Source organism: Equus asinus, chromosome 29 (assembly GCF_041296235.1).
Source record: "Equus asinus isolate D_3611 breed Donkey chromosome 29, EquAss-T2T_v2, whole genome shotgun sequence".
NCBI lineage: Eukaryota > Metazoa > Chordata > Mammalia > Perissodactyla > Equidae > Equus > Equus asinus.
Genome location: NC_091818.1, coordinates 35,128,238 through 35,146,481, shown reverse-complemented (window position 1 = coordinate 35,146,481; position 18,244 = coordinate 35,128,238). Strand labels below are relative to the sequence as shown.

Sequence of the window (18,244 nt, the reverse complement as noted above, 5' to 3'; positions counted from 1 at the left end):
CCAAGAAAACTGAAAACATATATCCATACAAAAACTTGTACACAAATAGTCAAAGCAGTATTATTCATAACAGCTAAAAAGTGGGAACATCCCAAATGTCCATCAACTGATAAATGGGAAAACAAAATGTGGTAATCCATACAATGGAATATTATTCAGCCTTAAAAAGGAAGGAAATTCTAACTCATGCTACGACATGGATGAATCTTGAAAACATTGTACTAAGCCAAAGAAGCCAGGCACAGAAGGCTACATATGGTACGACTTCATTTATATGAAATCTCCAGAAGAGGCAAATCCACGGAGACTGAGAGCAGACTAGTGGTGTCTTAGGGCAGAGAGGAGGGTAGGCAGAGAAGGAATGGGACTGACTGCTAATGGATGTGAGGTTTCTTTTAGGAGCACAAAAATGTTTTAAAATTTTATTGTAGTGATGGTTGCATATATTTAGAACACTGAATTACATACTTCAAATGGGTGAATTGTATGGCATGTGAATTAAATCTCAATAAAGCTGTTTTTTAAAAAAGAAAAAAAACTGTAAAGAACCTTAAGAGTTATCTAGTTTAGTGTTTCCTAAACCAAACAATACAGACTAGTGGAAGACAGTTAAATTCTCTCTAAATTTCCTTTGGGTCCTCAGAGTCGTAGGCACTGAAATAACTATTAAATAATTCATTCCGCTTTTGTTAGCAAATTTTTTGGTCAGCTCTGGCTGGAGGGGCTTGGATGGATAAAGGAGGGAATCTTGGCCATAAAAAAAGAATAAAGGCACTGGATAGGATTCAAATCCTTCAGGGAGGGTGGGGGAGACAAAATGCCACACAGAGGGAGGCTTACCTTACTAACGGAGTCCCACAGAGTCTAAGTGAGCATGGGGGGACAGAAGTTCGGCGCGAGCAGAAGCTACGAGAAGCCGCTCAGTATTTCCATGCCCCTCTCCTCCAAAGTGTCCCAGCTTGCCTCTAAGACCAGCGGGCTCAAAGAGTAACTTGCTACCCCTAATATTGCCTAACTGGTCACCCAGGAGAATACTCTGGCTTGCTCACTCTAGACCCAACCCTCTTTGTTTCCTTCTTACTTCTCCCCTTGAAGGCTATCAGTCATTTCTTTTATTCAAAGAATGGAGAAAAGCTTAAGGGTAGATGGGGTTCGGGAGAAAGGGAATGAGAAATACAATGAGAGGAGACTTACTGGCACCTGACCACTATCTTTCTATTCCAGTCTCCTGAGGACCAAACCATAATGCTCAGGGACAAGCCAAATCTTGCAGGTAGGGTAGAAAGATGCCTAAGGGTTGACAACAAAAGATCTTCAAAATTAAAGGCTTTTCTGTTCAATAAAAATATACAGCCATCCAGGAAACACCAATTTAGTCCAATACTCTCACTAATAGTCCATTTACAAACAGGGGCCTTGGCTTTCCAAGTCACTCAGTAAGGAACATCAAAAAGACTGAGAAAGTTTCCTCAAAACACTGAAATCTTTAGAAAAGACTAGAGTGTACTATACACACTAGAGAGTATACAAATTAGACATCTGCTCTTATACAAATTAGAGATTTTTCTATAATCCAGGTGATTTGAAATGTATAATATAGAAATGCCAGCAAAGAGTAACCACCAATGCTACTTATAAATCCCATCCTTAAATAGACCATCCCCTACCAGCCAAATCATAATCAACATTTCTTTTATTGTTCTCAGTAAGGTAACTTACTAGAGAAATAAAAATTTAATGACCAAAAACAAATCCCTGGGTGTATTTCTGAAGCAAAGGCAATGTGCTAACCCAATTCTCCACATGCCTCTCTACATTTTGCAAATGTTCTTGATGTCCTGGCCAGTGGGCTAAGAGTGAAAATGATGCATCACTTCTTGTCCAGGGTACCTAGGAATGAGCTGGGTTCACACTGTCCTCCCATGCCCTGCAACCCTGGAAGCTATGGCAGCAACAGAAGATGAAGTCTGTACACGTCACTTTCAGAGGAATTAAGAGATACATAGTCTGTAAACTCAAATGTTCCTTAAGGTTTGAGTGAAGCTGCCAAATTAGTCCAGATTCAGTGCAAGGTAAATTACAGCAGAAGCCACAAGTGAAAAGTGAAGAGAGCTAACCCGAATAGAGCAGATAGTCAAAATTTATTAAAATTTACTTATTATTAACCATAATTTATTTTAAAAAAAGAAAGAAGGAAAGAAGAAAAAAAGAAAAGGAAAGGTTCCTTAAAACCTACCAAAGTTCACCAGAAAAATACTACCATGAAATTTATGAAAATTCTGGCCCAATATTTTGCCATGATTTAAAAAATACTAAAGGAATCCTAAAAGAAGAAATGAGGAAGGGAACACTAGGAAGAAAAGGCTTTGCAGAATGCTAAGAGGCGGAGGATGGAAAAAGACATTGAAAAAAGTGATTACAGTCATGCATCGCTTAACAACAGGTATATGGTCTGAGAAATGTATTTTAGGCAATTTTGTTGTTGTGCGAACATCACAGAGTGCACTTACACAAACCTAGATGGCACAGCCTACTACACACCTAGGCTCTATGGTATAATCTTATGGACCACTGTCATATATGCACTCCATCGTTGACTGAGATATCATTATGTGGCACATGACTGTAGTGAGAACATGACAGCTAGAAAATAAGCAAAGGACATTCAACATATGCATAACTGAAGTACCTAAAAATAAAACCAAAACAGGAAAGCAGAACAAGTATTTAAAGATATTTAAAAATTAAAATCAGGAAAACTTCCCTGAAGTATGCAATATGAAAACTGAAAGGGCATGGAGAATGGCCCAAAATGATCAACACCAAGGCATACCTATCCTAGGAAAGCCACTGGATTTAGTAGAGAAAGAATTACTTGGGAAGTCATATAAACGACCAAGTCAATTACAGAGAAGAAAAGGGAAAAAAAAGACAGCTGGCCTCAGATTTCTCCACAGCAATACCAAGTGCCAGATGACTCTGGGGTAATATCTGCAAGATATTTAAGAGAAAAGGGTCATAGATCTTATCAGAGGCTAAGCTGTCCTGCAAGTAAAAAGTCCACAGATACATCATTCTGAACATACAAGAATTTGAGGGATATTTTTTCCCAAAAACTCTTCTGGAGAAAATTAGTAGAAGATAAACTTCAGCAAATCAATAGATAACTGGGGAACCCAGAGAAAGAGGGCTGGCAGGGACATGGAATATTTTAAATTGTAGAATTAAGATAAAAAGAAATGAGGAGATTAGAGTGACAAACTGGAATGTAAATGCTATATTCCCTATCAGGATGTATTATCAACAGAAATAAAACAAAGAGGAAAGATGGAAAGGAAGACAGAAAGTCAAGTAAGTTTGCTGCTTTCCTACTTGAAGTGCTGAAAGTTAAATATCATGCAAAGCTCACAAATCAAATAATACAAGTGTAAGCACATTTAAGAGTAAAAAAGGAAAATATTAAGGAAGATAACATTATTGACTAATATCAGATGGGTGATGAGAGGGAGTGAGAAGAAAGGAAGAAGAGAGCACAAGCTAATTTTAGCATTACTCATGGTAAGGAACAACGGAGACTGTCTAAATAAATGATCACTAAGCAAACCTACACTCATAACAGCAACTACTGAAATAAAAACACAAACCTTCCTAAAATCAGACAACACGTACACCCACAGATGTACACCAAATAAAACAATACAAACAGATCACACAATGAAAAACTTCAAAAAAACTAAACCAAAAAGGAAAATAATATAGCAGAACTCAGACCAATCACACTGATATTACCAAAAATGTAAACAGTCTAACTTACTTAAAACATTTTCAGAATGGATCTCAAACTAAAATTCAATTCAATAACGTACAAAAGAGACTCAACTAAAATAAAGTTATTCTGAAGACTGAATATAAAGGGGCAAAAGTATACTGGAAAAATGCAAATAGAAAGAATGTGGAAGTCGTAATCTTAATATCAGATAAGGTAATAACTCAGGCCAAAAAAGCGTGAGACAAAGACGAACACTTTATGATGATAAAGGGTGCAATTCACGAGATGGAAGTTTTATCCTCACACCAAATAACACAACAGTAACGTTCAGAAAGCTGCAATCATAGTAATTACTAGGAGAAATGACACACATCAACAATAGTTGTCTTTAATTCACCTCTCTCAGCCCATAACCTCTGGGCAAGTGGACAAAAAAGGTCAAGAAAATGGAAAACCTTAATAAAATAGTTATTTAATAATACAAACCTGCCCAATCAATACATTTAACTATGCACCATAAAAACAAAGAATGCAATCTTTTTAAAAACTGCTAGCGGAATGTACATGAAAACTGACTATATATTAGGCCACAAAGAAAATTTCAAAAAATTCCAAAAAGTAAAAATAATAGATAGTATTCTCCAATCACAGTGCAATAAAAATACAAATTATTAACCAAGTCAGAAAATAAAAAACAAAAAAATTCCACTACCTGGAAATTTCAAACCTCTCTCAAACATCTCCTTAGGTAACAAAGGAAATACAAAACTGAAATTGGAGAATTTCTAGAAAACATAAAAACAGAAATCACCACACGTCAGAACGAAGAGAGAGAGCAAAAACCATGCTCAGAGAACAACAATATAGATTAAATGCCAAAAAAGGAAGAAAATGAATCAGAGAAATAAAGATTAATAAAGATAAAAGCCAAACATAATGAGTAAAAAACAGTAAAACAGTAGAATACATAAATAGTAAATCCAGAAGGTTTTTTTCTTGATGAAAAAAACTAAAATGGATAAATCACTAGCTAACATAATCAAGAGGAGAAAAAAGAAAAGGGAAGTACAAATACAGCACTGCTTGTAATGGCAAAGACTGGAATGTCCAAAATGGTTAAATATAGTACATTCATTAAAAAAACATTTCAGGTTTAAAAGAAAAGAACAGGGGAAATTTTTGTGTATTGATATAAAAAGATCTCCAAGATATGTTGTTAAGTGAAAAAAGTTCAGAACAAGAGGTACAATAAGCTACCCTTGTGTAAAAAACAGGAAATATCAGAATCTATAATTGCATTTCCTTGTACATGCAAAAGAAACTTTGGAAGGATACACAAGAATCAAGAGAGTAGCTTCCCACAGTTAGGAGTGACAACTGGGCAAACACAGAGACAAGGATAGGAAGGATATTTTTCAGCACACAACGTTTTAGACTTCTGAGTTTGGAGTCCTGTGAAGGTATTACTTATTTTTTAAAATAAAATTTTAAATTTGCATATGACCAAAATTACATTAATTCATCAAATACTGTAAAGCATTTACTGTGTAGCAAAAACTACACTTGGTATTGGAGATATACAAAATGAAAAGATCTAGTCCTTTCTTTTAAAGACCTCACAGCTTTTACAGCTCAGTATGGATATAGGCAGCTAACCAACACCGGGATACGACGTGCCTAATCCTTCGGATGAAGACGTCACGTTGAAAGTGCTATCAAAGAGTACTTATAGCTACAAAAGGAAGTAAGGACGGCTGTTGAGAGAAGATAGCTCCTATGCTGAAACTTGAAGAGTGAGTCAGAGATGTTCAGTGGAAAAATAAAGGATATCCAGATAGAGCAGAAAACAGAGTACTGGAAATAGAAAGAGCAAATGGTATTCAAGAAATCATTACGGAAGACGATTTTGCAAGAGGAAGAGTGCCTAGAATCAAGACTGAAGAAGCTGAAGAGGGGCTAGATAGGAAAGGGCATTAAATATCAGGTTATATGATTGTATCAGCTTCTACCTGTCATCGTTATGCTAAGCGCTGGGGGTAAAGAAGTAAACGTGGCCTCCTTCCTGCAGCTTAGTCTAGAGGACAATGTCCTGGGAAACCAAGAAAGAGGTTTCTGCGATGGCTGGAAGCTGTGACCTCTCCTGTCTCTGGCTCTCTGCACACAGTGTTGCCTCTATCAGAAATGCTCTCCCTACATTCCCTTTCCTCAGCCATCCATAGCCCAGCTAACTCCTTTCTCAGGACTCAGATTAGACGACCCTTGTTCCAGGCAGCCTTCTGACTCCTAGGACTAAATCAATCAGTTCCACTTGCTCTATACTTCAAAGCATGCTGTGATTCTTCTCGGTAACTGCACTTAGAATTCTTTGTCTTTCTTCCTCTCCGAACTGTAAATTGTGTGAATACCAGAGCCCAATCTGTCTTGTTCACCACTGCATCTCCAGCATCAATCACAGTATACAGGAGACTCTTAATGAATTACTTAATGAATGAATAAATTTTAGAACACAATTTAATCTTTCCTGATCATTCAGGCTGATTACAAGAAACCTAAATTATATTTACACATTTAATTTATATTAAAATTATACATTTCAGGTATATAAGACAACGTCTCTTCCTCATGGCTCCAGAATGCTATGATGCATTTTAAGTACTTGTATCTTTATTTTTTTTTCCTCTCCTCTCAAACCATGAGCTGTCATTTCCTACTACTTTCAAGTCTATGCTTCTAGCAGATCCAAACTACTTCTAATTTGCAGCTATCTGCTGAGCTAAGCAGATAAATTCAGTCATAAAGGATATAATTGGCATAAGATGAAATAATACTGTATAGTTTTTGAGAACTTTTTTGGGGGGGGTTGGGAGAGAGTGGGATGGACTGAGGATACAGGGAGACAAGATGCTCTTTTATAAGTAAACTACTTAAATATCACTGTATGATTTCTTTTGTTAACAAAGCCTTTTATTTTTGCTAACTTTGGTTTATTCTATGAAATATAAGTCCAGATAATTGTTACTATGTTTCTTCATTCAAATAAACAGGTGCAAAGAAAAATATAAAAGTAAACATTCCACTGTATAATGTAAAGAATCACTTGAAAAAAATGGGTCCAAGATATTGAGGGAAAAAATATTTTGAGTTTTCATCAATTCAAAGTGTATACTTTTCCCCATTTACAGACATATGAAAGCGGAATGTGTCTCACAATCAAAGCCTTTAAAGTAATATACAATATTTTTCTCCTTTTTGGTTGTACGTAAAATAATGGCGCACCTTATAACTGATGGCACCTTAGATTTGATGAAATGCAGTATATAATTTTATACATAAAAATATTCATCTATATAATTGAGATCTCAACTAGAAAATTCTTAGTTATCTACTCACTATATTAGCACATTCCATCTTTCTTGCCCCACCAAAATGAAAACCCAAATGGTCGTATTAATGATGCTCACAGGAGATAAAAACTAGTATGAAAGAAAAAAGAAACGTAGTGATTTAGTTTCACTGAGAAATCTTACCACTAAGAGATCATGGGCCTCTACCAATGAATGGACCAAATTAAAATTCTGCTTGAGAAAACTTTAGGGAAATCTCTCAGAGTCCTTATCTTTTGGGGAGAGTATCTATCTTAGCTATGTTGTTAACAAAATTCTTTATTTATTCATTCTTGACTAAACAGAAATGGATGTCCTCCAGGTTCCTAAGGCCAACAGTCTATGAGGGGTCCTGAAATATGCAGCTGAAGTAGGGGTTTTAATGTGGTGTAATTTAGAGCATTAGAGCTCTCTAAAAGCATTACGCAACTGAACATGCTTCTTGAATTACTAGCAACATAATCACTAATGTGACTTCCAATCCTAAAGTATCATACTTACCCAAAAAACTTGAAATTTTTCATTGAAACACAACTGTAAGAATTAGATACACTCAAATAGTCAGGTCTTTACATAAAATAAGAACTCTCCAAAAAACTTATATGCCATTACTATTTTTTCTCCTCAGAAGCAAAAATGTAAACCAATTGCTTCTAGCACTGATTAAGTTATTATTCTTATTCTTATCCAGTTACTATTATTCTTAAACATTTTTTCTTAAAATAATAGGTAAGCAACAGAAGAAATATTTCCACTAGAGCTAATGAACAAAAGAACAAAAATCAATGAGAAACAAGATGTAGAAAATATGCTAATAATAACATTTGCTGACAAGGGATATTTTTGGAGAGATAATTAAATAAGAACTTCGATCTTACAATCATCACTGCAGAATAACAACACCAACAAGTGACTCTTGTTTTTTAATACCTACCTTTGTCTGGGAACTATAAAGAGTGCCCGCACCAACTTCTTCCTATTTGCTTTTGTGTTCATGTTCATGCAAAAATCCATTGCTGCCTATAGGAGAAAAAGCAAACTGTTTTCTTAAAAAAAAAAAAAACATTCAATTTAGCTACTGAAAGCAGAAATCCTGCATGCTACAATGGACTTCAATTTGTTCCTAAACATTTCAAAATAGTTTTAAGACACTAGTATTGTAAGCATATCTCAAACTAAAAGATCGTTAAGCTTAAACTCTTCTCTCCTTATGTATCTCAAAATATGCACATCATAAACTTTTTAACTGCAACCTAGTGTTAACAGAACTTTGAATGGGTAGATTGAAGACCTACACGAGATGTTTGGCAAATAATTATATGAGATGTACAATCGATGCCTCTGGCCTCATTAATGTCAAGCAAACCAATGCTAATATTGGGAGAGGTTTTTGATAGAATTAGAAAGTAGCAAGAATAGCTACCAGGAGCCAAGTAAATTACTAATGCTAATAAGGATAACCAAAAAGGAATAAAGAGAAACTAGGTATGAGAGAGAGGCTGATTATTCCCAGGAACATGTAAGAATAAGTGTCTCAACATTAACTAAAAAGGTTTAGTGTCGATAATCAGATTTGGTAACTTAAACTAAAGAAACCACATCATAGGACTGTAAGAAATACCCACAATTGTTATTTAGTATTGCAATCCACTCTTCTATATTTTAATAACAAAAATGTGTTCGATATTTCATTAATATGTCTAACATCTAATATAAGTGTAAAAGAAAAGCTTAGGAGAGTGTATCTTCTGGGGAGCCACTGAAAAACAAAAATATGAGTAATTGGTATTTTTAAAATACAGGCATGTATATTTTTAAAATGTTAAAAAGATTTCAGAATATTTGGTTTAAGAAATAAGTTTAAGCTATACTTTAAAAAGGAAGAAACTATCATCAAATATCCTTTTGAGTATCTCAAATATTTTCCTTTCATGGGTTCACATGACGATTTTATCATTAATTTCAATCTTTAGGTAGATATGATGATCAGATACAAATAAAAGATCCACAGATTTCCCTTAACTATAAAGGATTTCTACTCCTCACTATAGACAGCAACGCAATGAAAACTCATTTAGTTAAAACTTTTGATGAAGTAAATGGCACAACTAATGATGACTAGATTCTAATCCAGGAAACTAACACGCCTTGAAAGTATTTGCCAAGACTGAAACTCTACATCAATATTAGTCAAGAAAGTAAAATGAATTTAAATTTTTTCTTCTGCTTGTAAAGGGAGTATAAGAAATGTTATTAAACTTGATACTTTATAATATTAGAACTTATTACAGCTAATTAGAATAACGAAAAGAAAAGCTGAAAATACCCTAAAATTCCTTCAAGCAATTCATCCACATGAAACACTGAAAAATCTGGACCTAGCAATAAAAATCCCAAAGGTTATGTACTCAGAAAAGAAAACCGGTTGACCTTGGAAAACTACACACACACACACACACACCCCCCTCTCAAGTCATCATTTTTGAAAAATATAATATTAAAAAAATTTTTAAGTGGCTAATAATGGCCTATGTTTCAACATAAATTAGGAGACAAGAAAAACAAAAAGTATTTCAATAACTATCTTAGAATATTGTCCTTTAAAATATATACAAACTTGGTATCTATCTGAATAAATTTTATAAAAATAGAGAAGGCAATAAATACTTTGGCTACCACAACAATCAAAAGCCAGTTAGATGGAAAAAACCTATAATGTTCAAAATTCTCCACAGCTTAGTAGGAGTTCATAAAGCATGTCAATGCCTGGTACACCCAGTAGGGGTTCAATAAATACAAAGAATAAATGAATAAAAGACTACATAAGTGGAAAAACTGCCAGACTTAATAAATTTGAGGAAATTAAAAAGAAAAAAAGTTTCCCGTGTACATTACTTCTTAGAGGGAACCAATCCTGCTGTATGAGGAGAAGTGGAAGCAAAGGCCTTGTCTGTCTGCCTGGATTGCAACTGCTGCCTGACAACTCAATAAGCAGCTTTTTGAAAACTTGTTTCAAAATATTTTAGGTAAATGAAAGACAGTTCAACAATTTTTTTATTTTATTAAATAAAAATAAATTCTTCTGATTACCAAACACATGCAGAAATAGCACTACCATAAAAGATATTATCCACAAAAGTCACCTAAAAGAAATCTTCACTTTGGGTTATATATTGTTACATAATTTTTTTTTTAAAGATTCGCACCTGAGCACTATGGGGGAAAAAAGGATAAAAGATTATATTGTATTTTGACCAAAAAAATGGCCTAAAGCAACGATATCAAACTTTGGGTCTCAAAAGCCCTTCACACTCTTAAAAATTAAGGACCTGAAAAAACTTTATGTGGGTTACGTTTATCGGCATTTTCTGTATTAGAAATTAAAACTAAGAAATTTTAAAAATATTAATTCATTTAAAAATACCAATAAACCTATTAGTTGTTAACAGTTTGTGGAAATAATTATATTTTTGAAAATGAAAAAATAATTAGTGACAGAAGAATCGTACTCTTTTAGAAGATAGCCAGATTCTCATATCTAGTTACACATTCAATCTGTTGTGACGTGCTGTTCTGGATGAAGATTATGACGAAAATCCAGCTTCATACATATATATAGCTGGAAAAGGGAGGTACAGTTTAATATCCTTCTCAATAATTGTTGATATTCTCTGATACCAGACCAGAACTTGACAAGTGGTAGTTTTTTGTTTTTTTTTTTTAAAGATTTTATTTTTTTTTCCTTTTTCTCCCCAAAGCCCCCCGGTACATAGTTGTATATTCTTCGCTGTGGGTCCTTCTAGTTCTGGCATGTGGGATGCTGCCTCAGCGTGGTTTGATGAGCAGTGCCATGTCCGCGCCCAGGATTCGAACCAACGAAACACTGGGCCGCCTGCAGCGGAGCGCGCGAACCTAACCACTCAGCCACGGGGCCAGCCCCGACAAGTGGTAGTTTCTTAAGGATCAGCTGCAACGTGGAATCTGAAAGCATATCAATCCACCTTTCATGCTCTCTTAGATTAAAATACATTAGTCTGTCTTGCACTTTGAGTGCACCTTCAAGACCTGAGCAAGACTGTGTTAACACTGTGTACTGGTCACTTAGAACAAGGGTTCACCGAGCTGAACGGATCTTCCAAACACATACATGAGAATTTTAAATTACATCATTTAATATTACCACCAATCTCCTCAGAATAGTCTCATCAATAAAGTGTCTTGAGAAAAGAATTAGGAGTTGTAAAGCTTATGATGGCAGATATAGTTTTCCAAAATTCTAATTCTGTTGAAAACTCAAATTTGTTCACTGGCAATAAATACTCTTAGCGGTTTTCCTTGAAGTGAGAGAGGCTCACCTTATCATGTTAGAAAACTGCCTGCTAAATAGCCAACTTTGAGTAACCACAGTTCGTCCATCAGTTCTTTCAAGTAAAAATGGTATTCTATGAAAAAAGCAACTAGTTCAGCTTGCAACTCAAACGAGCACACAAGTGGTTTTTCTCAAGACAACCTTGAGACAGCAGAAGTGCTTTACGTGTCCTTCCCATTTCGTCAGTTTAAAAGGATGAGTACTCAAAGGTTGAAATGAAACAAAATCACTAATTTTTATGAATTCATCAAGGAGATTCTTAAGTGAGACTGGCAGTGTTTTTTTGATTGCAAATGCATGACAGTGAAGAATACTTCACTACTAGTACAGTTTCCTCCCACTGCACCTTGATTCATGCTAAAATGCCAGCAGCTTTACCTATCATTACTTTTGCAAATGTCAAAAACAGTCAAAAACAAAAACAAAACCTAGTATCAGTATGAAAGACTTTGACTTTATAGACCCCTTAAAGTGCCTTGGAAGATACCAGGAATCTACACAGCACACTTTAAGAACTTCTGGTCTAAAACAGTTTTTTCCAAACTGTAGGGTCCCAATGTGAAGGGGAAAGGTGTCAAGCCAACAGGATTCTAGAGACATTTCCACCTCCAAACAGAACATCTACCAATTGGCTTCAATTTTATGTGTTTGCTTTGGATTCCTATATAAGGTGACATTTGAAGAAATAGTTCATTCCATGGCTAAAACAGTCTGAAAACCACAGACATTCCTAATTAGAGCTATCCTACAAGGTCTACGTGTTTTAGTAAAGTTACATAGAGACAGTCATACCTTGTCTATCAGATCTCGGTTGACACAGTTGGGCAACTGTTGGAGGAAAGCATCTACTATGAGCTTGAGATGAGATCCAGTGCTGGCTTCTTCATCCTCTTGTTCTAAAATAAAATTAGTTTTTAAATGGGTCAAAAAATACAGAGAGAATATAAGAATAAAAATATCCAATTATAAGTTATTTAAGAAATAATCAATCTACAACACTTTCCTTAAGGACTTACAAAAAACTGAGGCATGTTTTGAGATATCACCCTAGAAAGCCTGGCTGTCTCTAGAATAACTCCAAGTCACTACAGTCTTTCAGATATCAACTATAAAAAGGCAAACTTTTGCATTAGACACAAAATCTTAATCATAAATTGCATGTAGTTTTACAATAAATCTGTTATTTTTATCTGCTGAATATTCCTTCCCCCATGTCTTCAAGTAACGTCACTCTCATTGCTTGCCTCTGAAGGCAATCCACAGGATTCTGATGGGGAACGGTGCCAAAGTACAGCACACCATCATTCCTCTCAGCTACAGGTAAGCAAGACACAGGACTAGCCATGTCCTTCCATGATACTTATATACAGGAAACGGGAGAGAATCTCTCTTTTCCTTTGATGTCTAGCTGGGATGATTTGAGCCTGGGGCAGCCTCCAGCCATGCCCACCCTCTCTTCAAGACATGGGGAAAGAATTTGCAGTAAGAAACAATAAAGCTAACAGAGAAAAAAGCAATACTGGCAAAAGGTATCCTTCTAATAAAGCATCTTAACTAATAAACTTGCTAGGAAGTACTTAGGAAATCATTAAACTGTAGTATTTTTATTACTAAATAGAAAACATTCCTCAATTATAAAGACAGAAAAATTATCACAGATGAACCAATATACTAGTTGTCTTTTTATCTCTCAAGCATTTCAGAGTAACTTTCAAATATATTTACGTTAAGATTGCAAAGACTATATCACAGAATTAAAATACATTCAGGACAATGCTGGCAAGTAGAGGAGTATAAGAAATATCTATTAAGATATTTAGAATTCAGATGACTAAAGCTTGTAATCACATAATATAGCACATGTAGTGCTTCTGTTCTAAATCAAATGCCAAAACAGTAACAGCCTGAAAACAACAAGAAAACAGGGTATTAAAGAGTAAAGATACATATTCTTACACAAGAGCTTTGTGCATAAAAACTATTCAAAAATTAAAATTTTGGGTAAAATAGTACTTACTTACCTTGCTCATCAAGAAGTTTCTTTGTAAGATCTTCAGCTTCATCGCCACCCTCTAACTCCAAAGTGTCATCACTAATTTCTAGGTTCTCCAACTCAAGTTCTAAATCATCGGGACTTGATACTTCCTTACTATCCTTAGGTTCTTTTGCCTCTGTTCGAAAATAAAGAAGCAGTATCTCTAAATTAAAAGTCATATTGAAATCCTGCTGCAAAAATAGATAAGGATTCTTAAATTTGCAATAAATTTCAGATATTCAGACAATAAGCTCATTGAGAACAAAGACCATAACTTCTTTGATTCTACGTGCCATCTGTTCACTGAAGGAATGAACAAATGGATAGATGGATGGACGGATGGCTAGAAGGGTGAATGGAGAAATACACAGCATGAGGATTTGTGGTAAACATAAGGGGAAAAGAAAGTTGATTATATAAAGTGGACTCAGTTTAAGGAGGGTCTCAAACTCCAAGATGAGTTCATACTTTCTCTTTTACTCAGTATGACCTTTGCCAGATCATGAACAGGAGATAACATTTAAATGTAATGTGATGTAAAAATTAACTTACCAACAATATACAAGATCACTTAGACAGGAAAGACCAATTAGGAAAACATCCTTATAATTTAGATGTCAAGGGTTGGAGGATGCCAAAAAATGCAACAAAACAAAGGATAATGGCCAGGAACTGGTAAAAGGCTAAATAGGAAGGATGAAAAAGAACTAAACCTCATTTTAACAAGACTGACTGCTGCGTGAATAGGTAATTGCCAGTTCACTATACTAGCCTTACCTGAGTTTGCAAGTTTTCGTTAAGTAAAAAACTCGACTTGAAGAATTTATGCTTAAAAGAGTGGTGAAGTTAGTGTAAACGACTGAAATTGTTATACTTCTCAGCCTCATCTTCTCTTACAGTCTCTAATCTTATAATTTCTGTATTGAAAGTGGAAATGTTTTACTGATACTTGATGCCATACTTTATTTGGGAGAATCAAAGCTCTAACTAGTATGGATTGGTTTTGCTGCCTCTAAATGGAGACAGACTATTTTCTCATTCACTCATGGTTTCATTCAACTAACATTTAAACTTTTCCTACAGGCGAAAGTACTGTTCTAAGTGCCAATGATACAATTTTGACTGTATCAGACAAAATCCCCTGCCCATATGGAGCATACACTCACTCCCCAGGGTCCCCTGATGTCTGGCAAGCAAAAAATAAAAGTTTACTGATTAGCCACTATGTAGTCAGAATGACGCTAAGCTGTTGAACATTCAGAAAAAGCTTAAAATGTGACCCTTGCTATCAAGAAATGTACCATCTACCTGAGGAAATTAAACTAATATGCATGTGGGAGTCAAGTGGGGTATGGGGAGGAGGGGGTTCCAAGCAGAAAAAGAGAACAATGTATGAAGGCCATGAGGCAAGAGGACTGGCCTGCTGCAGACTGAAAAGGAGAAAAAACTAAGGGGAATGTGGTAACAGATAAAGCTGGAAAGAAAGAAGTGAACCAAACTATGCAAGGTCCTGGAGACTATGTCAACAAGTTTACATTATATTCCAAATAAATGTAAGGCCATTAAAAGATATTAGGGAGGCTGGGGCTGACCCTGTGGCCAAGCAGTTAAGTGCGCGCGCTCCGCTGCAGGCGGCCCAGTGTTTCGTTGGTTCAAATCCTGGGCGTGGACATGGCACTGCTCATCAAACCACGTTGAGGCAGCGTCCCACATGCCACAACTAGAAGGACCCACAATGAAGAATATACAACTATGTACCAGGGGCTTTGGGGAGAAAAAGGAAAAAAATAAAATCTTAAAAAAAAAAAAAAAGATATTAGGGAGGAGAATCAAAAGCCTAGTGAGAGTGACATCAGCATCATGGAGGAGTGAGTTCTCCCGGCAATCTCTCTCCGCCACGATACAACAAAAAAAGACATTCATAGTCCAATAGAGGACATCCATACAACACAAAAGACGTCTGAGAGACCCATGCAGCCATATGTCGGAGGGCAGACAGGCTGGAGCCCCCCTTGGAGGAGGTGGAATGGGATAAGAGAAAACTTTTCTCCCTCCCCAAAAGACTGCTATTCAGGACTGTGCACAGCCTCCAAGAAGGAAGGAAGTGGGGAGGGGACACCCATTTGCAGGAACATCAAAGATTCCCGAGGTCCCTCACAGCCTATGGGGAAGCCCCCTACTGGGGTGAAAGTTATCATGGGGGGGGTGACCTCATCAAGCCAACACCCCAGGAGAGCAGACTGAGAGAGCACGCAGAAGAAAGCACCCCACCCTCCAACCCTCCCAACACCAGCTCCAGCACCTGGGATCCTGGTGGAACACAGAGGGCTCAGAATATGTGGCTCTTCACCCCCACCCAGTGGAGACAGCTGGTAACTGCGACCAAATAATACCAGGATGCTAAAGAACAAAGCCACGTAGTATAGCAGTATCAAAAATAATATTAAATCTCCAGACCAGAAAGAAAATGACCAGAAATCAGTCCTGAAGATATAGAAATATGTGATCTAAATGACAGAGAATTCAAAAAAGCTATCATCAAAAAACTCAAGAAGTTAAAAGAGAATGTAGAGAAACAATTGGACGAGTTCAGGAGATACTTCACAAAGAGATTGAAACTAGAAAGAAGAATCAATCAGAAATATTGGAGATGAAAGACAATTGATGAGATAAAACAAAATATGGATTCCCTGAACGTTCAAGGGGACATCATAGAGGAGTGAATCAGCGTAACTGAGGATAGACATGTTGTAATGCTCCCGATAGAGGAGACAGAACTAAGACTAAAAAGAAATGAAGAAAGTCTCCAAGAAATAGCTGACTCAATTAGGAAATGCAGCATAAGAATTACAGGTATTCAAGAGGGAGAAGAGGAGAAGAATGGAGCAGAAAGCTTGTTCAAAGAAACAATAGCTGAGAAGCTCACAAACCTGGGGAAGGAGATAGAAATTCATGTAGATCTCTTAAATTTGTCAATGGAAAAAGACCTACTGAAAGACATATAGTAATGAAACTGGGGAAAGTGAATGACTAAGAAAAAATACTAAGGGCAGCAAGGCAGAAGAAAATAATCTACAAAGGAACCCTCATCAGGCTTTCAGCGGATTCCTCTGCAGAAATCTCATAGGCTAGGAGAGACTGGAATGACATATCCAAATCTTTGAAGGACAAAAACTTTCAGCCAAGAATACTCTATGCAGCAAAAACATCCTTCAGATATGATGGAGAAATAAAAACTTTCCCAGATAAACAAAAGCTAAAGGTATTTGTAGCCACAAGACCCTTCCTACAAGAAATCCTCAAGAAGGCCCTTATACCTGAAAAAAAAAAAGGGGGGGGGGGGGAGAAAGACGTTGCAAAGCACAAAGTAAGGAGATAAATAGGTGGCCAAAATCAGAAAATTGTAGCTATACATCAGAACAGGTCAGCAAATACTCAAGTATAACATTAAAGATAAAGGGAAGGAAAACACCAAAAACAAAGATAATCTTGCCATTTTAACCACAAACTCACAACACAAGATGGAATAAGATGTGAGAAAAACAACTTAGGAGGGGAAGAGGAAAGAGACTGAATCGGTTGAGTCTAAGGAAATAAGAGGCCATGAGAAAATGGACTATCTTATCTACGAGATTTTGAACACAAACCTCATGGTAATCACTAAACAAAAAAGCAGACCAGAGATACAAATAAATACAGAGAAAACAAAGAAACACAACATAAAAAACTGCATAACTCACTTGGTAGATCAAAATACACAGGATGAGAAACGAAGGAAATGCAGGAGAAATGGAAAACAAGTGATAAAATGGCAGCATTAAGCCCTCATATATAGATAATCACCCTAAATGTAAATGGATTGACTTCTCCAATAAAAAGACACAGAGCGGCAGGATGGATTAAAGAACAAGACCCAACAATATGCTGCCTCCAGGAAACACATCTCAGCTCCAATAACAAACACAAGCTCAGAGTAAAGGGATGGAAGGTGATACTCCAAGCTAATGGCAAACAAAAGAAAACAGGTGTCACAATACTTCTATCAGACAAGGTAGATTTTAAGATAAGACAGGCAAAGAGAGACAAAAAGGGGCAGTATATAATGATCAAAGGGACACTCCACCAAGAAGACATAACACTTACAAATATCTATGCACCCAACACAGGAGCACCAAAGTACATAAAGCAACTATTAACAAACCTGAAAGGAGATATTAATAATAACACAATAATAGGAGGGGACCTCAACACTCCACTCACATCAATGGACAGATCATCCAGGCAGAAAATCAACAAGGAAACAGTGAAATTAAATGAAAAGCTAGACCAGTTGGACTTAACAGACATATATAGAACACTCCATCCAAAAACAGCAGAATACACATTCTTCTCAAGAGCACACAGAACATTCTCAAGGATAGACCATATGTCGGGAAACAAGGCAAGCTGCAATAAATTTAAGAAGACTGAAATAATAACAAGCATCTTTTCTGATCACAATGCTATGAAGCTAGAAATTAATTACGATAAAAAAGCTTGGATCAAATTCAGGACTTGAAGATAAGTCCTGAAACTATAAAACTCCTGGAAGATAATATAGGTAGTACACTCTTTGACGTCAAACTTAGAAGGGTCTTTTTGAATACCATGTCTCCGCAGACAAGGGAAAGAAAAGAAAAAATAAACAA

At 36.1% G+C, this 18,244-nt stretch overlaps 1 protein-coding gene across 2 annotated transcripts in view; it reads right to left on the bottom strand.

Annotated features, from left to right (window-relative positions):
• Positions 1-18,244, bottom strand: part of UPF2 (UPF2 regulator of nonsense mediated mRNA decay) — a 110,998-nt gene that overhangs the window by 59,118 nt on the left and 33,636 nt on the right. For both annotated transcript variants that reach the window (XM_044761932.2, XM_044761934.2), the window contains exons 6-8: positions 13,543-13,692; positions 12,314-12,417; positions 8,087-8,172 (exon numbers count right to left, since the gene is read on the bottom strand). In XM_044761932.2, coding sequence (XP_044617867.1) covers positions 8,087-8,172; positions 12,314-12,417; positions 13,543-13,692 — 340 coding nt within the window. The remainder of the gene's footprint in view (positions 1-8,086; positions 8,173-12,313; positions 12,418-13,542; positions 13,693-18,244) is intronic.